The sequence below is a fragment of the Garra rufa genome, chromosome 17 (genome assembly GCF_049309525.1).
Source record: "Garra rufa chromosome 17, GarRuf1.0, whole genome shotgun sequence".
Classification (NCBI taxonomy): domain Eukaryota; kingdom Metazoa; phylum Chordata; class Actinopteri; order Cypriniformes; family Cyprinidae; genus Garra; species Garra rufa.
Window position 1 is genome coordinate 12,419,627 of NC_133377.1, and position 23,029 is coordinate 12,442,655.

The window sequence follows — 23,029 nt, forward strand, 5'->3', positions numbered from 1 at the left end:
GTGAGGACGGAGATTGAGCTCCGCACAGATCCTACAAGCGGAGATTTGCAAACTACAGCGTTTATCTGCGCTGGACATATGCAAGATATTATAACCGCATTACTGAGCATCCGTCTTGTCATTTGTGGCTTTCATTATTTTATATAAAAACATTTGCTTCAAGGGTGAAAAGTTGACGCTGCACAACGCCTTTGAGATGATGCTTGAATCCATTGAAGTTACAGGTGAGTCTCAGTATATGCTCATGTAACAACAGTGTTCCTCAGTGGATTACATATATGTAGTAACCTACTGCTTTAGGCAACTAAAGTGGATGTTTAATTAAAACGTGACTCCTTAGAATTAATTGCAGAGACTTGAAAAGAATTGCTTTCATAGCACTAACTAGTCTAAAACTAACTGCAAAAATGGCTGCACAGGGTATGAGTTCACAGAAAATGAGAAAATGAGTTAACTTTTTTGTGTCTAATGCATTGACGTACATTTTTAGTGTATCCTAATGTACTTAATGCATGCTACATCCAATGAAGCTCTAAATGTCTTAAAGGGATATTTCATTCAAAAAAGAAATTTTGATGTTTATCTACTTACCCCCAGGGCATCCAAGATGTAGGTGACTTTGTTTCCTCAGCAGAACACAAACGAAGATTTTTAACTCAAACCGGTGCAGCCTGTCAGTCATATTATGGCAGTGGATGGGCACCAGACCTTTAAACCCTGGTGAAAAAAACAGCTAAAACCAGCTTAGGCTGGTTGGCTGGTTTTAGCTGGTCATAGCTGGAAGGCAGGCTGGTTTTAGAGGGGTTTTGTCCACTTTTCCAGCCTGGCCAGGCTGGTCTTAGCTGGTCAGTCTGGGAAACCACCAGCTAAAACCAGCCTGACCAGCCTGGGAGACCAGCTAAAACCAGCCACTTCCAGCTTAAACCAGCTAAGACCAGCCAACCAGCCTAGGCTGGTATTAGCTGTTTTTTTCAGCAGGGAAAATAAAAAAAAAAAAACATGCAAAGACAAATCCAAATTACACTCTTCTGGTTTTAGAGGGGTTTTGTCCACTTTTCCAGGCTGGTCAGGCTGGTCTTAGCTGGTCAGGCTGGGAAACCACCAGCTAAAACCAGCCTGACCAGCCTGGGAGACCAGCTAAAACCAGCCACTTCCAACTTAAACCAGCTAAGACCAGCCAACCAGCCAACCAGCCTAGGCTGGTATTAGCTGTTTTTTTCAGCAGGAAACGTAAAAAAAACAAAAAACAAAGCATGCACAGACAAATCCAAATTACACTCTGCTGCTCGTGACGATACATTGATGTCCTAAGACACGAAACATTCGGTTTTTGTGAGAAACTGAACAGTATCATTTTTTACCTTTGATACCCAGCCTCGTCCAACTGTCATGAGCACAAGCTTTTCATCTTACATTAAAAATCTTCGTTTGTGTTCTGCTGAAGAAACAAAGTCACCTACATCTTGGATGCCCTGGGGGTAAGCAGATAAATATCACATTTTCATTTTTGGGTGAACTATCCCTTTAACATAGACAGACCACTTTATCTGCTTTTTCACTAGTTTGGCTCTCTGATGCTGAGGCTGTGGTCCTTCTACTTCAGTGCACCTGTCAGAGCTGTTCTCTATGATAAGGCCTTGAATCATTTCGCACAGGCATGTGGACTAGTGCTGCCTTTGTGTGCCACAGAGTTGCCTGTTACAGTATATGCATCCTTAGTCTATCCTCTTGAGACTGCAGTACATTTATTCATTAAGCAGATGATTTTATTTGTAGAACAGATGGAGATTATGAAAGCCCACAGGATCATTGAATCCAGAGCATGATTGTCAAGCAGTACCTGTTATGCTGAATGGGCAATAGTTATTTGTTTTGCTTTCTAATAGGATTAGCCAGGTCTGTGAATACAACCCAGTAGACAGTGAAAGAGCTGCTTACAGCGTGCTGCATTTCACTGTGCTGTTCGGATCTGTTTCTCATCTTTTGTTGGAGTCAAGGTTAAGTGGGCGAAGTAGATTTTGTTTCCAGGGAAATGGGGACGCTGCACTGAATTGACAATGGCAGCACTGGTCTCAAGTCTCAAGACCAGCAGTATTTCCTTTACTTGAAATTCCACCTGGTGCTCTCTGTTATCCCGTCCTAATATATTTCGATATTGTCATGGCAAAAGAGTGTTGTTAAGTGCTCCCAAGATTAGCAATGTAGAGGTAATATGGAGGACTCAAGACTGAACTCTTGGAGTTTAAGACCAAATTTTCATTGTCTTGGTCTTATCATGGTTTGAGCAGCAAGACTTGACTCAGATGAGACCATTTAAAGTCTTGAACTTGACTCGGACGCAGTCAACTTTTGGTCTCAGACCTGACATGGATACACCTTACTTCTGGTCTTAAACTTTTTCTCAGACATGATGCTCTACTGGTCTCGAAGCAATTCTTGTCTGGTGTCAGACTTTACTCGGACACAATCCTGTACTGAACTTGGACTTGAATTGGGTGGAGGCCAATTATAGTCTCAAACCTAACCTCCTTTTCTGGTCTTTAACTTGACCGGCATGATCGTCTTCTGGTTTCAAACTTGACTCAAAATGACCCTCTTCTGGTATTGGATTGAAGGGAACCTCTTCTGGTCTCGAATTTGACTCAAATGGACCCTCTTCTGATATCAAACTTGACCTGGGCATAACCCTCTTCTTGTTTCAAACTTGACCTGGACATTACCCTTTTATGGTTTCCGACTTAACTCAAAATCATCCTCTTCTGGTCTCAAACTTGACTCAGACATGATGGTCTACTGGTCTAAAAGCAATTCTTGTCTGGTGTCAGACTTGACTCAGTCTTGACTCGGACATGATCCTGTACTGGACTTGGGCTTGACTTGGGTGGAGGCCAATTCTGGTCTCAAACTTAACCTCCTCTTCTGGTCTTTAACTTGACCTGGGCATGACCATCTTCTGGTTTCAAACTTGACTCAAAGTGACCCTCTTTTGGTCTTGGATTGAAGGGAACCTCTTCTGGTCTCGAATTTGACTCAAATGGACCCTCTTCTGATATCAAACTTGACCTGGGCATAGGTTTATTTTGGCCTCGAACTTAACTCAGACGTGACACTCTTTTGGTCTCAAACTTGACTAAGACATGATGCTCTACTGCAGTGGTTCTCAACTCCAGTCCTCGAAGCCCACTGCTCTGCACATTTTGTATGTTTCTGAGTCTGACACACTCAGTTCAGTTCATGAATCTTTCTTCTAATGAGCTGATGATCAAAATCAGGTGCCTTAAATGAGGAAGACATACAAAATGTGCAGAGCAGTGGGCCCCGAGGACTGGAGTTGAGAAACACTGCTCTACTGGTCTCGAAGCAATCCTCGTCTGGTGTCAGACAAAACCCTGTACTGGACTCGGACTTGACTTGGGTGGAGGCCAATTCTGGTCTGAAACTTAACCTCCTCTTCCAGTCTTTAACTTGACCTGGGCGTGACCCTCTTCTGGTCTCAAACTTGACTCAAAGTGACCCTCTTCTGGTCTTGGATTGAAGGGAACCTTTTCTGGTCTCGGAATTGACTCAAATGGACCCTCTTCTGATATAAAACTTGAACTGGGCATGACCCTCTTCTGGTCTCAGACTTGACTCAAAATCATCCTCTTCTTTTCTCGAACTTGACTCAGGTGTGACCCTCTTCTGGTCTTAGACTTTATCCAAACACTGCCCTCCTCTGGTCTACAACTTGAATCAGATGCAGGCCACTTTTGGTTTTAAAAATGACCCAGACATGGCCCTCTTCTGGTCTCGAACTTGACTCAAAGTTACCCTCTTCTGGTTTTAGAAATGACTTGAAGCAACCCTCTAAAATTGACCCTCTCCTGATATTGAACTTGACTCCGGCATGACCCTCTTCTGGTCTCAGACTTGACACAAAGTGACCCTCTTCTGGTCTAGAACTTGACTCGGATGCATTCCTATTCTGGTTTCCAGCTTGACCTAGATTTAGCTCTCTTCTGATTTCGAACTTGACTCAGGCTTAACCCTCTTCTGTTCTCAAACTTGACTCAAAGTGACCCTCTTCTGGTCTTGGATTGAAGGCAACCTCTTCTGGCCTCGAACTTAACTCAAATTGACCCTCTTCTGATATCAAACTTGACTCTTCTGTGACCCTCTTCTGGTCTCAGACTTGACTTGAAGTTACCCTCTTCTTGTCTTGGACTTGACTCAGACATTACCCTCTTCTGATCTCAGTGTTGGTCCTTTTCTGGTCTCGAATACAACCCTTTTCTGGTCTCTGTATTTAGACCTAAACTTTCACAAGTCTCAGCCTGAAATCAAATGAGCTGGTCTCGACTACAAGACAGCAATTTATTGCAGTACATCCTTAGTATATGTTGTACATGTAATTGTTTTTTTGTTAAAGGGGTCTCTAGAAAAAAATGTTAAAGAAGAATCACCAAAATATTTGTATTTGTTCATAGTATAATGCCTCATTGGCATAGTCAATTAAGAATTTAGTCTACTGTATTATTCCATCTTGTGCCATTTCCTTCCAGAACGGCTCCATTGGCCAGAGAGGGAAATGTCTAAGAGTTGTGTCCTAAGCCCCATGGAGAAGCCCTTGAGCCCAAGTCAGCTGCATCTGGAGCACATATCCTCTGGCGTTCTGAAGGACCTGTTTAACACAACCACCAGCAGCTACAGCACGCTTCTGCAGAAAGAGTCAGATGCTCAGGAGAGCCCTAAACACTCCTCCCACAGGTGCCCTAAACGAGTCTCCACGGCAAGGCATCGCGACAGACCCCTGCCGACCCTTGCACCTCTAACGATGAGTGGCCTGGCTTTTGGTTGCAGAGACACCCGGTACGCTCAGTCAGTGTTCTCCTGTTTCTCCACCAGCAGTTCCAAACAAACCAACAGCATCACCGTGCTGGGCAGTGCCATCCGCCTGTCCCCCTGCCCCATACCCAGGCCTAAAAACAGCTGCCCCGCTGGCACCAAACTCCCACAGCTGTCCAGAGGGCTCCCTGCTGCTCGTGATGGAGAGAACTCAATCAAGAAGCTCTGCATCCTCACTGCCATAAAGCCATCTAATGTAGAGAAAGAGAAGGCCAGGTTTTTCAAATCAGACTTTAAATACAACCCTCAGTTTGAGTACAGCAACCCTCTGCCTCCACAAGTACTAGGAAAGCACAGCACTGCTTCAGACCGCTTCCTCACACAGGTGAGTGCCCATACTCATACAGATCTGATTTAAGACCTTGACTCTGTATCGATTGTTATCCAGTCTCAAACATACACTTGTTTGGGCCTAAGAACTGAGCCAAAACTGTACTTAAGTTGCAGTCACATTTATGACTGCGAAATACAGTCATTTAAACAGGAATCCACGCAAGTGGGAAGGCAAAAAACTTACAGTGCATATTTTGAAATGAGTTCAAGTCAAGACAACAGAAGACTGTTTGGTGGGAAAGTGTGAACCATGTTTTCCCCCTTCACCCATTCATTCTCAATTTAACCCTCACCAAACTCATGGCATGCTTTAGGGAGTCTGTTAAAAATCAGTGGGCTCAGGGAAGGCAAGAGAAATGCAAACTCCTGCTGTAACCTTACCTGCTGGTGTTGCTGTTGGACAATGTTTTATGAAAAAAAAACAAGTAATTTATACACTTTTTAATGTTATATTTTGTAATAATTGCATTGTTTGATTTTTTGTACTATGAATTTTTTTCTAACCCAATGTTTTGAGGGGGCACTGCCTCCCTTGCCTCCTCGGAGGAAACATCCCTGGTACATAAGGATTCTCTCAATGTTTGTCTGAGAGCTGACCTGGCCCGAACTTGGTTAAAGAGCTGTAGAGTGCCAAAACTCACAGCAAATCTGCTCTCGAGGTCTCTATTTGATACTGTCTCATGATCTGCCGCATTTAGCAGTCATTTGTTATTCTCATTTACATCCCGTAATCCAGCTCCAGTTCCAACCCTCCTCCAACACACATACCTGTAGTTTTTAATTAATCCTGAAGAACTTGATTAGCTGGATCAGATGTGTTTAATTAAGGTTGAAGCTAAACACAGTAGGGCCGTGGTCCTCTAGGAACTGAGTTTGGCACCCCTGCTGTAAGGTTACAGTCCTGTAAGTGAGATTAATAGGATTGCTCCTGAAATAAACATTCTGACTCGCTAGTTCTGTACTTTCAGTCTGGAGTTGGAAACAGGTGTTTTACCTTTATAGCTGCGTCTCAGGCTTAGCAGCTCAAAGCAACGTGCTACAACTGTGTGTGTTGCCAACAACACTCAGACTAATAAACCTCTTTGAAGGTTAAATAGTTCATTAATTCAATTTAATGCAGTTTCCCGCTAGCCATCAACAGCCAACACCGACAGAGCAGCGATTTATACAGGGCATCAGAAATCCCATAATACTTTTCAAAAACAGCATAGCTAGTTATATTTTACCAGCAAGTTGGATAATGATTAAATGAACATATAGTAGGGCTGTATTGTGTGCTGCAGCAAAGGATAAATGGATTCATTTCAGACTATTATACTGATAATCTCAGAGAGCCGAGCTCACTGTTGATCAACCTCAGGCGCATCCTGGCGGATCACAAATCAGTTCTCATAAATCCACACAACACCAAAGCCCCAGATATGGCCTAGTTATTTACTGAGGTCTGTACATTCATGACATAACAGTTGAGCGTTATATTGTGCTATGCCACTGCATTGCACAGCCAGAGTTTGTCTCAAAGCACAAACAGCTCCAAATATCAGTTCTACTATTATACATTACTACAAAAGGGAACCTTATTAATTTAGGCCCACTTAGACTACAAAAGGTAATCTTATTGGAAAATGTATATTTGTAAAAATACAACTAGAAACTTGTGGTTCCATGGCCTTGAGCACAAGATTGTTAAAGGGATAGTTGACCAAAAAATCCTGAAATGTTTTCTTCAAAAAACATATTTTTTTACGACTGAATAAAGAAAGACATGAACATCTTGGATGACAAGGGGGTGAGTAAATTATCTGTACATTTTCATTCTGAACTTCTCGTTTAATTGGTGAAATCCAAACATTTTTTTCTGATTTAAAAGGGGTCATGGATTTTTTTAAATTATAAATTTAATATGTGATTGTAATTTCTATTTGCTTTTGAGGCGGCGCGACACTCGCATTCAGTGTGATCAAGTGAGAAGATGACTATTCGACAATGCTTCGAAAATGCTTTGTTTTTAATAAGGAGGACGTTTTAAGCTATGTTTTAAAAATATTTTTTTATTACAAATTTGCTTTATCATGTCATGAACCCTTTTAAATTCTAATTGTAAAGTGAAACATTTAAATAAGTAATAATAAATTATCTAAAATCTAAAGTGTAATTGTACCTGTTTTTAAAAGAATGACCCTTGGCATAAACAAAATCAATTTAATCATCAATGAGGCCTTGCTTTTCTAAATTTATCTGTCAGTGTTGTCTCATCTTTGAGTGTTTGCTATCGTCTCAGGCTGTGCGGATCATGGAATTGGCCCTGCAGAAATACGGCTCCTATGAGAAGTTTGAACAGGCTACAGGAGGAAACCTCCTCACCAAGAGCCGCATCTGGTACCATGTAAAAAAATACATGGAGAAGGAAGGATGCATGGGAGAGGTGAGAGAGCGAGATCATTAGAAGGAAGCGTTACACATATTCACAGTTAACTCACAGTTAAGTATTATTAGAATTTAAAATATCTGTTTTCTATCATAATACAGGTGATCAAAAGTGTGCATACACCCAAAATGTTAATTATTTTACCAAAATAAGAGGGATCATACAAAATGCATATTATTTTTTATTTAGTACTGACCTGAATATGATATTTCACATCAAAGACATTTACATATAGTCCACAAGACAAAATAACAGTTGAATTTATAAAATATACCCTGTTCAAAAGTTTACATACACTTGATTCTCAATGCTGTTTTGTTACCTGAATGATCCACAGCTGTGTTTTTTTGTTTAGTGAGTTTTTTTTTTTGGAGTCCCTTGTTTGTCCTGAACAGTTAAACTGCCTGCTGTTCTTCAGAAAAATCCTTAAGGTCCCATAAATTCTTTGGTTTTCCAGCATTTTTGTGAATTTGAACCCTTTCCAACAATGACTGTATGATTTTGAGATCCATCTTTTCACACTGAGGACAACTCATATGCAACTATCACAGAAGGTTTAAATGCTCACTGATGCTCCAGAAAGAGAACATGACACATTAAGAGGCGGGGGGGTAAAACTTTTTGAATTTGAAGATCAGGGTATATTCAGTCCCTCAGTTTTACTCAGTGTGAAAAGATGGATCTCAAAATCATACAGTCATTGCTGGAAAGGTTTCAAATTCACAAAAATGCTGAAAAGAATTTGTGGGACCAGAAGGATTTTTCTGAAGAACAGCGGGCAGTTTAACTGTTCAGGACAAACAAGGGACTCATGAACAACTATCACTAAACAAAAAAAAAAAAACACAGCTGTGGATCATTCAGGTAACAACACAGCATTTTGAATCAAGTGTAATGAAAATTCAACTATTATTTTCTCTTGTGGACTATATGTCTTCTTCAGGCAAGTACTAAATAAAAAATAACATGCATTTTGTATCATCCTTCTTATTTTAGTAAAATAATTAACATTTTGCATATTGTGCAAGGTGTATGAAAACTTTTGACCTCAACTGTATATTTTGACCTCAGTGCTTTTGAGTGTTGTTTATTGATATTTTTATTATCTTGAGTGTAGATGTAGAGTTTCTCTCTCTGCAGATAGTGGTTAATCTCACTGATGACCTCCTGTCCAGAGCATCTATGACTGTGGTGAACAGCAGACCTACACTCACCATTAACATCTCTTGTGCCAGAGAGCAGTGGCTGGAGGGGATGCTGAGGCATGAAATTGGTACATGTTTGTCTATTTGAGCATCTGATAGTCCATTGAATCTCATATCAGAGAGCTGAATAGAATTGTGAGACCTATTCAAGTCTTACACAATCCACCAGTTTCACTCCCTTGTGTTCTGTACTTTGGATCATGTCTCGGTCACCCCAGGAAAACCAGCCACCCGTGTCAGCAACAGCTTGTGTTCCTGCTGTCAGGGACTATTACACCCCGAGCGTATCAGAGCTCAGTGTCAGGACCACAGTAATTACACTCCCACACTGTGTGTTCTCACTCTGCTTCACTTTCTCCGTTTGTCTGCTTAGAATTAAGGGGTTGGCTGCTGGAGACATGACCTAGCAACTATTTGTAATGATTTGGTAAAGATACAGTTAAAGTCAAAAGTTTACATCCCTCTTGCAGAATCTGCAAAATGTTAATTATTTTACCAAAATAAGAGGAATGCATGTTATTTTTTATTCAGTAGTGACCTGAATAAGATATTTCACATAAAAGACGTTACATATAGTCCACAAGAGAAAATAATAGTTACAATTTTTATAAAAATGGCCCTGTTCAAATGTTTACACACACTTGATTTTTAATACAGTGTTGTTACCTGAATGATCCACAATTGTGTTTTGTTTTGTTTTTTTGTTTAGTGATAGTTCATGATTCCCTTATTTGTTCTGAACAGTTAAACTGCCTGCTGTTCTTCGTAAAGATCCTTTAGGTCCAACAAATTTTCTGCATTTTTGTGTATTTGAACCCTTTCCAACAATGACTGTCTGATTTTGAGATCCATTTTTTCACACTGAGGACAACTGAGGGACTCATATACAACTATTACAGAAGGTTCAAACACTTTATGATGCTTCAGAAGGATAAATGATGCATTAAGGGGTAAAAACTTTTACACAGAATGGAGATGTGAACATTTTTTATGTCTTATTTTGTCTAGTACTTCCCTTCAGAAACTACAGATGACACTTACATGTTTCACAGAAAACAAAATAAATTTAAATTTACCCTGATCTTCAAATTCAAAAAGTTTTCACCCTCTTAATGCATAGTTTTTCCTTCTGGAGCATCAGTGAAAGTTTGAACCTTCTGTAATAGTTGCATATGAGTCCCTCAGTTGTCCTCAGTGTGAAAAGATGGATTTTAAAATCATACAGTCATTGTTGGAAAGGATTAAAATGTGGAAAAATGCTGAAAAACTAAAGAATTTGCGGGACCTGAAGGATTTTTCTGAAGAACAGCAGGCAGTTTAACTGTTTTAAGTATTTTTTTTCCCCAGGATTTGCAATTGTGACCCTGGACCACAAAACCAATCATAAAGGTCCATTATTTGAAATTGTCACAAGCGAGTCCCTTGTGAAAAAGAAGTTTGGTTATTTGTATTATTATTAATAGTTATTATAGCATCTATTCATTTAGATGAAGTTTGATCTTGCAATATAAGTTAATGAAAATAGATTGTTCTGATTTGGTTTTTTAAGTAAAGGTGCCATAGAATGGAAAACTGTATTTATCTTGGCATAGTTGAATAATAACAGTTGTGTACATGGACATGGCAGACTGTGAGTCACAAACACCATCGTTTCCTCCTTCTTATAGAAATCTGGTGTTTGCAAAAGACAAACACCAGACAAAAGAAAAATAGGCTAATCCTAACATTACACAGACTATGACGTTATAGTCTCAGGATCATTAATAGTCACACCCCCAACATTTGCATAGCCCAATCATCAGGAGTTCTGCGGGTAGGCTATTGTAAAAAAACAAAGCGAGGACAATAGCAAAAATGGCAGATCACGGGAATAAATGTTATGTTCCAAGCTGTGCAGGAGATTTTAAGTGCAGGGATGGTTGGTGTCTGTACTCAGAAAGGCATGGAAAACAAATAAGGCATTCTAATAAAATAAGGCGAGCCACTAAAGGGACATGGTTAGCTTATTGCTAGCGCTAGGCTGTTACATTGCACTACATAGGATTTCACTTACCACATAAACAGAGAGATGACTGCGTGGATGATGGCGAATGATTTACAGATCCTGATCACCGCTGACAGCATCTAAACTTGTCAAATGTGCTAAGTACTGCTGCTGTAGTATAACTTTACACAGTGCACGTGTGATGCAAATCTAAAAAGTCAAAGTAAAAAGTTATTGTGCATTCAAAACGGCAGTTTCAATGCCCCGCATATTAATAGCGGCTCGAGCTCTGTAATTAAATGTGTATTTTCCTCCATGTGTTTCCTTACTGCTGTGAGAGCTAAATGAGCCGCTCAGCCAATCAGAGCAAAGCTCATCATTATTATTCATGAACCTTCCAAATAAGGCAATAACAGAGCATTTCATTCTAGGGACAAATCCTAGGATTGTAAATGGACCTGTAAAACCGTTTCTGGAGAATTTTTGCCCTTACCTAAGCCATATACCCTCTATGTAGATATCAAAGAACAATTTAAAATATTGCATCAATGCTTTCTATGGTACCTTTAAGTAAACCCATCTTCATCTTTTGCTCAGGTACACACTACTTCCGTGGAATCAACAACAGTCATCAGCCGTGGGGCAGCAACGGTGGCAGGAAGAAACACGGTCTGCGGCCCATCAACCCCACTGAGGAGGGTCTGGCCAGCATTCACAGTGTGCTCTTCCGCAAGGACCCCACCCTGTGGCGCGCCGCCCTGCTCTACTACACCGTCTACCAGGCCAGCCGCATGTCCTTCTCACAGCTGTTTCATAACCTGGGCCGATTCATGCATGACCCCAGCACACGATGGGACTACTGTGTCAGAGCCAAACGAGGACAGACCGACACAGCACTGCCAGGTACAGCACCTCCTCCTGATTAGTTGGCAACCAATGTGGATTTTTTGTTTTAGTGGCTCATAAAGCTCTTATACAGCTATGGAAAAAATTAACAGACCACTTGAAAATTCTCCATTTCTCTGGATTTACTAGGGTTTGAGTAAAATGTTCTCGTTTATTCTATAAAGGTCTGAGAACATTTCTTCCAAAATTCAAATAAAAATATTGCCATTTAGAGCATTTTTATTGTATTATTTTATTACACAATTGTGACCCTGGACCACAAAAACAGTCATAAGGGTAATTTTTTTTTTTTCAATTTAAGCTGAATAAACAAGCTTTCCTTTGATGTATGGTTTGTTAGGACAATATTTGGCTAAAATACTACTTGAAAATCTGTAATCTGAGGGTGCGAAAAAATCTAAATATTAAGAAAAGTGCCTTTGAAGGTTTTCAAATGAAGTTCTTAGCAATGCATGTTACTAATCAAAAAGTTAAGTTTTAAAATATTTTGCAGTAGGACATTTACAAAATAGGAAGGAACTTATCAGGTTATCAACTTATCAGGTTGTAGTTTCCTTCGTGCTCATCACTCGACTTATCGTGACTAAATTCAAGATGGCGGCGGCCGGTAAATTTCTTCCAGGTACTGTCTGTATAAATCTTCTTGTAAATAAACTACCGGTGCTTTTTCAAAGTTCTCAATGTCTCGTTTTAAATGTCAGGGCCCTTGGAAGTCTACCAATGAAGTGTGGAGCTACTTTGTGCCTCGTAAATGGCATAAAACAGTGATTTATTTACATGGCTACTTCGATGCCCTATTGACTCTCATTGACAACCTGTTGTGAGCGTCGGCTAACTAACCCCAGATTTCGGACTGCAGGACACAAACCGAGATGAGATATGCAAGGTACGTTCACACTCGGTATCATGATTCAACACACTTTAGGTCAATATCACACCGGACTTCCTAATGATTTCTGGGCATGAAAGAAAAATCAATCTTCATCCAATGTATTTGTGGCTATTGCTACAAATATACCCGTGCTAATTAAGTCCACTTTTGTGGTCCAGAGTCACAATTGGTCAAAATAACAGATGTTTTTATTTGTTTTGATTGTCAATCACGGTTATTCCACAAAAAAATTGATTTCTTAACCCCTCTGAAGGTAAAACATTGGTATTATGTTGTCTAAAAATAAATATAAACAAGACTAAAAACATGACATTTTTTAGTAACTTTGACCAATTGTCATTTTATGCATTTTTATTTAAGATTTGGAAGAAATGTCATCAGTAGTTTACAGAATAAAACAAAAATTGCGTTTTACTCAAACACATAACTATAAATCGGATAAATCGTCTAAAGAAACTGAGAATTTTCAAGTGGTCTGTTCATTTTTTCTGGAGCTGTATATGATATCACAATGTTTAATTTCAATATAGCAAAAACACGTATAACAATTGCTTAAATTAAATTAATATCACATAATATTAACTAAATCTGAATTAAATTAGTTTATGTAATTCTATTATAGTATGTTTCTGAGTGGCATCTTACAGAATTATCATTGTGTTTATGTGTGTAAATATTTAAATATTTTTGTTATTAAGGCTGTTTCAGTAAGGACCAGGTTTATCTAGATGGCATCCTGAAGATCCTTAGACACAGAGACAAGATTGACTTCCAGCTGCTCATGGCTCTGGGAAAGGTACTTAACTGACACACTTAAATTGACTTTTTTTTGTGAAAGTGAAAGTGAAATAAAATGAAAATATTTGGTTAAAGGGGTGATGACATGATAAATCAAATTTGATCTTTTAGCATATAAGAAGTCTTTGTACCATTAAAACGTTCTGCAAGTTTCATAGCTTAAGATGTCCCCCTCATTATAAACAAAGCATTTATTTAATCAAGCTCCAAAAAAGGGCTTGTTTTGGATCCTATAGGACAAGGTGAAGTTAGCTAACCCCAGAAGGATATAACCATATAACACAGTTTTTTCATGCACCTGTCAAGTTTGAGATTTTGGGCTTTTTGGTTTTTCATAAAGTGCCAAAAGACACCTTTAAATGTTTCTTTTTAAGCACTTTATCTATTTGTATCAATAGATTTCAATTACAATCCATATTTTTAAAGGCTGTTTTCTTAAAATGAGTTTTTCCTCCTACACTGAGCCATAAATCTCCACTTCAGTAGCGCTTACACACACCAGACTTTACATTTTTTTATTCCTGTCTACATCCTGAAAGTTTTTACTGAGGGATTTGTTCATATATAATTTGCTTGATTTTATACAACATTTTATTACCCCCAAAATTGTTAAAAATATATAGTTTTCTGCCTGTTCTAAGTATTTTCTGAATTATGAAGTGACAAAATGAGATTCCCAAAATCCCCTCTGTAAAAACATTTGACTCTAATATGTCAAAAAAATAAAACAAGAATTTTAAAACTAACTTTATCCAGTGTTAAGATTTTCGTACTAGAAATGTATATAAATTAGTGCATATTTCATTAAATAATGCCTCATTTGCATATTAAAACTTAAAAAAAAACTTGTAATACAAAAAATGTTTGCAATTATCAATGTAATCAATCAACTGGATAAGTTAGGCAATAACTATTAGTTAATTTTTTAACCTATTTATCTGCAGTGTCTCACCTTTAAACAGCTTGTTTCTGAGAGGGTCAGAATAAGGAAACATTATAAGTTGAAAATAATAATAAAAAAAAATCCATGTCATGACCTCTTTAAATGAATATATCTGCTGTGTTTCAGTGAAGCAGCTCACAATCCATATTGTAGCGTCTCAGATCGCTTTACAGCAAATCCTGCTCAACATGAACTTAATCTTTGCATCTGCTTTGAGTTTGTGTCTTCAACATGCATTTGAGAACAAAACATGAGCCAGCCATTTTCCCATCATTTTAATGTTAAGCGCAAAAGAGAAACTTTAAGAGCTCCCTGCAGTTTTCCTTCAAAATAAAGGTTTAATATTTTAACGACTGAAAAACACATTTACATTTTTTCCCCAAATCATGCAGCCCTACTTTTAACCGTGTGTGTGTGCCTGTATTGTGCAGGTGTCATATGAGGACGTGGAGCGTCTGAAGTGTCTGGCTCTGATGGAGCATGTGCGGATTCCTCACTTCCTGCAGGACCAAGCGCGCTACACGGAGCAGCTTCATAAAATCATGGAGGTCAACCAGTTAACTGATGAGGAGCTGTGCACACTTATCTGAACATGTGACCTTTGACCTCTAGTGCAAATCTCACCAAACCTGTCCAGGTCATGTATTACCAAATGTCCAGGTCATATTTCACTAAAAGCTAAAAGAAAGATGAAATGAAGCCTATTTTGAGAAGCATTCAGTATTTTTGAATTTTCAGATTATTTTAATGACACCTAGAGCCTCTCAGCTTTGATTCTCATAATTCGCGTATCTCATTTAGCGTAAATTTACAATAATGTCATTGTGATTCCTGTAATGGGAAAATTATTTCATTACAATCATTAATCATTATCAACATTACAAAATGTAAAAACAAATGACCAAATTACAAAATGTTACAATGTAAAACATCGTAATAGTTTTAAAACAGGTTTTATTTTTACTCTAATTTTTTTTTTTATAGGAGCCTTTGGAGCTTTATTTGTTTTTCTATAGTCAAATTTATAATTTTGAGGGTTTTTTTAGCCAGTGCAGAGCATTAAGTCTGTTCTGAAGGTTCTCAGGACATGTGCATTTTCTTTTGAGGGGATATTGAGGGGCCAAATTACCATGTGACAGATTGCCAAACATATACCGTACTGATTTTTTTTTTTTTTAGATTTTCATTTGTATATCTTATAAACTGCTCGTATGATATAGTTTATTTTTCATATTAATGATGGCATGTATTTAACAATATAACTTGTGGATGATTTGAATTTTAAATAGCTGATGATTACAAAAAGAGTAATTTTCGGTGCCAAAATGTTAACCTTTGTTTATAAAGTGACCTTTTAATGAAAGCAGACAATCCTTTGTGTCCTAAATGTCACGTACTAAATTTATGATTAACGTCTCACTAGCACTTGACTGTATTGTTGCTCAATTCCTGCCATTTTCCCATAGATCAAAAAGCACTTTAAAACGTTGCCTATAAAGTATTTTATGGCCCATGACAACTTCTCAAACTGATCTTAATATATCTATATTAATAAAATACATTTATGCCTTGCATTCAGACCAAGCCCTGCTCATATGTTCATTTTAAAGCATGGCAAATTGAATTAAAATGAAATTATTTGAGGTATTTTTAAAATATAGTTTATTATCTTATGCATACAGTAAGTGTTTGTTTGGTTCATAGGAAGTAGCTTCAGTTTATTCTTTCCACATTGTTACTTGATTGTACATGACAATGGCTCATATCTTCCTAATGGCTCATTCCTTGAATTTGGTTGACTTTTGACTGAGCAGTTTGTTGAAAAATAAATAAAAATTATATTATTTGTAGTCTTATTAGAGGCTCAACCTAATAATCCAAATATTTCATATTTTACATTCACATGTGTGACCCACATTTTAGACCACATTCTAAAACCACCAAACCAGTCATAAGGGTACATTTTTTTAAATGATAAGCTTTCCATTGATGTATGATTTGTTAGGGTGCAAAAAAATCAAAATATTGAGAAAATCAGCTTTAAATTTATGCCAGTTCTTAGCAATGCATATTACTAATCAAAAATTAAGTTTTGATATATTTATGATAGGAAATTTACAAAATATCTTCATGGAACATGAACTTTACTTAATATCCTACTGATTTTTGGCATAAAAGAAAAATCAATAATTTTGACCTATACAATTTATTGTTGGCTATTGCTACAAATATACCCATGCTACACTGTAAAAAAAAAAAAAAAATACTAATAAAAAAATAATTTTAACTTAAAAAAGTATTCGTGCACCCTTAAAAATGTAAGTTTACTCAACTCAAATATCCACATTTTCATGTAGAACAACTTAACATTTCATGTTGACTAAACTTACAATTTCAAAGCAGCAGGAACACTTACTTTACGTTAAAATAACTTTTTATTTTTATTTTTTTTATTTATTTATTTATTTTTACAGTGGGATAGGACAATATATGGCCGAGATACAACTATTTGAACATCTGGAATTTGAGGGTGCAAAAAAAATCTAAATATTGAGAAAATCACCTTTCAAGTTGTCTAAATGAAATTCTTAGTAATGCATATTACTAATCAAAAATTAGGTTTTGATATATTTACGGTAGGAAATTTACTAAATATCTTCATGGAACATGATCTTAATATCCTAATGATTTTGGCATAAAAGAAAAATCGATTATTTTGACCCCTTACTTACGTATTCTTGAAATTATTAAGTTTCTTATTTGATTCTTTGATCAATAAAAAGGTTAAAAAGAACAGCATCTATTTAAAATAAAAAAAGTTTTCTAACAATATACACTACTGTTCAAAAGTTTGTGGTCAGTACATATTTATTCTTTCCTTTTTTGAAAGAAATTAGTACTTTTATTCACCAAGGATGTGTTCGATTAATAAAAAAGTGATAGCATAGATTTACATTGTTAGAAAATAATTATATTTTGGATAAATGCTGTTCTTTTTAACTTGTTATTCATTAAAGAATCCTAAAAAAAAAAGAATCAGAGGTTCCAAAAAAATATTTGGCAGCACAACTGTTTCCAGCAATGAAAATTCTAATAATAAATCATAATATTAGAATGATTTCTGACGGATCATGTGACACTTAAGACTGCTGATGAAAATTCAGCTTTTCATCACAGGAATAAATTATATTTTAAAGTATATTAAAATGAATACCAATATTTTATATTGTAATAACTTTTTGCAATTTTACTGTTTTTTTCTGTATTCATAATCAAATAAATACAGCCTTGATGTGCACAAGAGATTTCTTAAAAAAACATTACAAGTCTTACTGATCCCAAAATTTTGAGTGGTAGTGTATATGCATGGAAAACCATATGGAATGAAAACCGATTAGAATAAAGTGTCTACTATCCCAGTATTGTTTCATAGGGACATAAAATCCAACAAACCATAGAAATGCCATCAAACTGCATGTAAGCACTTGACACTCAATCTTTAATTACAGGTGATTGTGTCCCTGGCTTCAAACAAAGTATGCTTATTGTTTACCAGTGAGCACTGATCAATCTCCATTCCCACAATGCCCTCTCAAAGACATGGTAAGTGATCTTTTGGCAAACTCTTTCCACAGGTGTCTGTTCTCGCATGTCTTTGTAACCAGATCACCTGCTGATTGACACCTACAAGGACAGACATGCAGTACGAAGGGTTTCTGTTTTCAGCTGCGCTTCACAACACTCACACACGTGTCGAGGCTCATTAATCTCTCTGAAGTCTTAGCGTTCACACTTCCTGCTATCTGTAGGATTAAACAAGGATTGTAGTGTCATGTGGACATTCCATCATTCCATCATTATATGTTGAAATGCAAAATATTTTTATTGAGATTTAAAAGAACTCGATGTTGTATATGGAAATCTGAGGCTTATATTTATGTGCCACTTCTGTTCTGCATTCAGACTGGTTATAATCATAATCACATAATAATGAGACTGTAAAATCATCCTGTCTTTGTTACATCAGCACTAATTAATGTTGCATAAAAATGCAAATGTAATCAGGCATTTGAACTAAATTGAGCATGAGTTCCACTTAATTGTTGATTATACATTGTCTCACAAAAGTGAGTACACTCCTCACATTTCGGCAACCATTTTAGTATATCTTCTCAAGGGACTAAAATATATCCAAGTTTCATTTCTATAGTATTGAGTAGTCAATGTGCAGCTTGTATAGCAGTTTAGATTTACTCAGCATACAGCCATTATTGTTAAAATAGCTGGCAACAAAGGTGAGTACACCCTAAGTGATAGCAGTATGTTGTTTAACCATGCAAAGCCACATGTCCTATTCATCATGTTTATGTTTTTGCCTGCTTGACAGGACCATACAAAGTTGTGTATCTTGTATAAGAGCAGTTCAAATTAGGGGCTTTAAGTACAATTCTCTCATACTGAGCACTGGGTGTTCAACATGGCATCTCATGGCAAATAACTCTCTGAAGATTTGAGAATTAGAGTTGTTGCTCTTCACAAAGATAGCCAAGGCTATTAGAGGTTCAGTAACTCCCTGAAACTAAGGTACACTACAGTGGTCAGAGTCATACAGAGGTTTTCCAAGATTGGTTCCAATCAGAACAGGCCTTGCAAGGGTCGATCAATGAAGTTGAGCACTTGTTCTGTGCATCAGGTGCTGAACCTGGCTTCAAAAAACAGATGCATGAGTGCTGCCAGCATTGTTTTAAAGGTTGCAGAAGTAGAAGGTCAGCTTGTCCATATGACGCACACTGTAACAAGTCAATTTACACAGGCTTCGTCTCAGAAGGAAGTCTCATCGGAAGCTGGCTCACAAGAAAGCGTGCAAACAGTTTGCTGAAGACAACCTGTCCAAGAGCATGAATTACTGAAACCATCTCCTGTGGTCTGATGAGACTATAAGATAAACTGGTGAGGAGTACCAAGAAAATTGTGTCTTTCCTACAGTCAAACATGGTGGTGGTAGCATCATGGTCTGGGGCTGCATGAGTGCTGCTGGTACTGGAGAGCTGCAGTTCATTAGGGGAAACATGGATTTACATGTACATTCTGAAGCAGAACATGATGCCTTCCCTCCAGAAACTAGGCCAAAAGGCAGTTTCCCAACATGATAATGACCCCAAACACACCAGCAAGATCACAACTGCCTTGCTGAGGAAGCTGAAGGTGAAGGTGATGGGGTGGACAAGAACCCTCTTAAGCACCTGAGGGGCATCCTCAAGTGTAAGGTGGAGAAGCACCATGTATCTAACCTCCAGCAGCTCTGTGACGTGATTATAGAGGAGTAGAAGAGGATCCCAGCAACAACCTGTGCAGCTCTGGTCAATGATTTTAATGATCAGGATGATTAAGGCAGTGCCAGGCAACAATGGTGCTAACACAATATATTGACACGTTGGACAAGTTCACTAAGGCTGTACTCACTTTTGTTGCCAGCTATTTTGACAGTAAATCTATACTGCTATATAAGCTGCACATTGACTACTTTGAAATAAATCCAAGTTTTTTCTAGTATTGTCCCTTGAGAAGATATACTAAAATGGTTGCTGAAATCTGAGGGGAGTACTCATTTTTGTGAGATACTGTATATTTATTACTTTGAAATCAAAATGTAAATAAATAGCAATTTTTTAAAGCAATTTAGCTAATTTGCAAATAAAAATATTTAATGTTTAAAATTGTGTTTACCTAAGACTATTAATTAATAAGACTACATTAATAAATTGCATATAAATAAAATACATTTTTACATTATGTTTTAACCACTGCTCTTTTATTAATTTTCCATTTAGTTATGAAATGCACATTTACGCAGTAAAGGTAAGTGGCCACTAGAGGACACACTGGACAGCTTTTCAGCCCTGCCAGAAAAAAAAATAATAATAAAAGAAATCAGTTTAACTAAAATTAAATTAAATCAGAAAATACAAAAATAATACACACACACACACACACACACATATATATATATATATATATATATATATATACACACACACACTATATAGATATATTTTAAAAAATTATAATAAAAACTACTAACATTACTAAAGTTTAACTAAAATTAAATTAAATCAGAAAATACAAAAATTATATATATATATATATATACATACATACATACACTATATAGATATATTTTAAAAAAACTATAATAAAAACTGCCAGAAAAAATAATAATAAAAGAAATCATAATTCCATTTTATATTTGTGCAATATATATAAAACATCTTCTATATTTGATTTTAATGCACATTTAAATTTGAACAGCACTGTGTAAATAAAACAAGGACTTGCATTTTACATGCTTTACAACATGCACAATAAGCTATTTATGGAAAAAATATATTAAAGGTAGTTTTCAAAGGATTTAATAAACTAATAGATGTTCTTCTAATAATGTGTACTCAAAAATCTGAAAGATCTGTTAGCCGAAAGCCGAAATATTGTGTTTAACTATTTGTAGAGTTGTCCCCTGTAGCTGTACGGCTCATCTGTTGAGCGTGTAAAGTTCACTCATCGTGTGTCAGAACCTGCCATTGAGCAAACAGGTGAATGTTTGCTGGATAAACAGCAAAAGTCTAAAAGCTGATAGACAGAAGTATGACAGAGGACTTTAATCTTTAGGCCGCTTTTCTACTGATTCTGTCCTCAGTCCTAACCAGAGTTATTATAGTTAAAAAAATAAAAAATAAATTATTAATAAAATAAAAGTTAACTGAAATTTTTAAGATATTTTGAAAAATGATCTGTTTTTAAATTATTTAAAATACTAAAATAATTATTTCAGACAGTTGCACAAGCCACACTGCTCATTTTAACTAATTTAACTACAATGAAATTTAATATAAATAAATAAATAAATAAATATATATATATATATATATATATATATATATATATATAAGGTTCATTAGTTAAACATTAGTTAATGTATTAACTAACATGAACTAACCATGAACAATACATTTGTTACTGTATTTACTAATCTTTATTAACATTAGTTAACGGAAATACAGTTGTTCATTGTTTGTTCATGTTAGATCACACTGCATTAACTTATGTTAACAAAATTTTAATAATGTATTAGTAAAAGTCCAGTTCATTATTAGTTCATGTTAACTAATATGTGTCAGGATCATGTCTGTGTTTTGTCCTGTTCTGCTATGTTTCCCAAGTGTTTTTCCCCCCATGTTTCTAGTTTATTTGGTTTAGTCCTTGTTTCCCCCCTTTTGGTTTAGTCCTTTTGGTTTGTTCTTGCCCATATTTGTATTTCCCCCTCGTTATCTTGTTATCTTGTTTGTGACCACGCCCCCGTTTCAGTTACACACAACTGAAGTAGTTCAAGCCTTTTATTATTGATTTATATTACTACTCTTTATTATTGATATTATTTAATATTGATGATTTTGGCATACAGCTCATGAAAACCCAAAATTCCTATCTCAAAAAATTAGCATATTTCATCCGACCAATAAAAGAAAAGTGTTTTTAATACAAAAACAGGCAAATGACCTTCAAATAATTATGTTCAGTTATGCACTCAATGCTTGGTCGGGAATCCTTTTGCAGAAATGACTGCTTCAATGCGGCGTGGCATGGAGGCAATCAGCCTGTGGCACTGCTGAGGTGTTATGGAGGCCCAGGATGCTTCGATAGCGGCCTTAAGCTCATCCAGAGTGTTGGGTCTTGCGTCTCTCAACTTTCTCTTCACAATATATATATAAACTATATAGATATATTTAAACAAAAACTACAATAAAAACTACTAACATTACTAAAGTTTAACTAAAATTTAATTAAATCAGAAAATACAAAAATTACACACACACACACACACACACACACACATATATATATATATATATATATATATATATATATATATATATACACTATATAGATATATTTTAAAAAACTATAATAAAAACTAACATTACTAAAGTTTAACTAAAATTAAATCAGAAAATACAAAAATAAAAATTCTAAATCAGTATCTCAGTGAAAACCCCAGTTTTATTTTTAAAAGTTTACCTTCGCACAGTTCTTACTATAAGAAACATTCTTGTCAGATTATAAAACAAAATGTAACCAGAGTGAAAGAATCATCTCTCGAAAAAAGGAAATACAGGTTTGGCAGCCAGTACTTGTATTAAAAGGGGAAGCATTCAGTTTACACAAATCCAGGATCTTCCTATAAAATGCAAACATATTGATCAGACGCATGTAGTTAGAGTCAAAAGTTCACACTACGCTCTTAAAAATAAAGCTGCTTTAAAATGTTCTTCACTGCGATGCCATAGAAGAACCATTTTTGGTTCCAGAGAGAACCATCTCGTTCTTACCTTTTTATAATCTGAAGAACCTTCTTTCACCACAAAGAACCTTTTGTGAAACAGAAAGGTTTTTCAGATGTTAAAGGTTCTTAATGGAACCATTTAGACAAACAAGTTCTTCTATGGCATCGTGAAGCACCTTTATTTTTAAGAGTGTAGGGCTGTCACTAACGTTTATTTTGATAATCACGTAATCTGTTGATTATTCTGATTAATCGAGTAATTGGATTGGATTTATGTTGTTGTGGCAATAAAAATAGACCTAAGCAAACAATAGCCTT

General features: G+C 36.3%; 1 protein-coding gene across 1 annotated transcript; it reads left to right on the plus strand.

Annotated features, from left to right (window-relative positions):
* Window positions 1-13: 13 nt before the first annotated feature.
* Window positions 14-16,159, plus strand: matcap2 (microtubule associated tyrosine carboxypeptidase 2). The gene is made up of 7 exons (XM_073822220.1): window positions 14-224; window positions 4,542-5,209; window positions 7,499-7,642; window positions 8,786-8,918; window positions 11,432-11,737; window positions 13,331-13,428; window positions 14,805-16,159. The coding sequence occupies exons 1-7, from the start codon at window positions 197-199 to the stop codon at window positions 14,961-14,963; spliced, it is 1,536 nt and encodes a 511-aa protein (XP_073678321.1). The 5' UTR covers window positions 14-196; the 3' UTR covers window positions 14,964-16,159.
* The last annotated feature ends 6,870 nt before the right edge of the window (window positions 16,160-23,029 follow it).

Excerpts from the sequence above, each read along its gene's own strand:
- matcap2 (XM_073822220.1), top strand. The coding sequence starts at position 197 with ATGATGCTTGAATCCATTGAAGTTACAG. Across the intron at positions 225-4,541 it reads TGAATCCATTGAAGTTACAG|AACGGCTCCATTGGCCAGAG; the intron begins GTGAGTCTCAGT and ends ATTTCCTTCCAG. Across the intron at positions 11,738-13,330 it reads GACCGACACAGCACTGCCAG|GCTGTTTCAGTAAGGACCAG; the intron begins GTACAGCACCTC and ends TTTGTTATTAAG.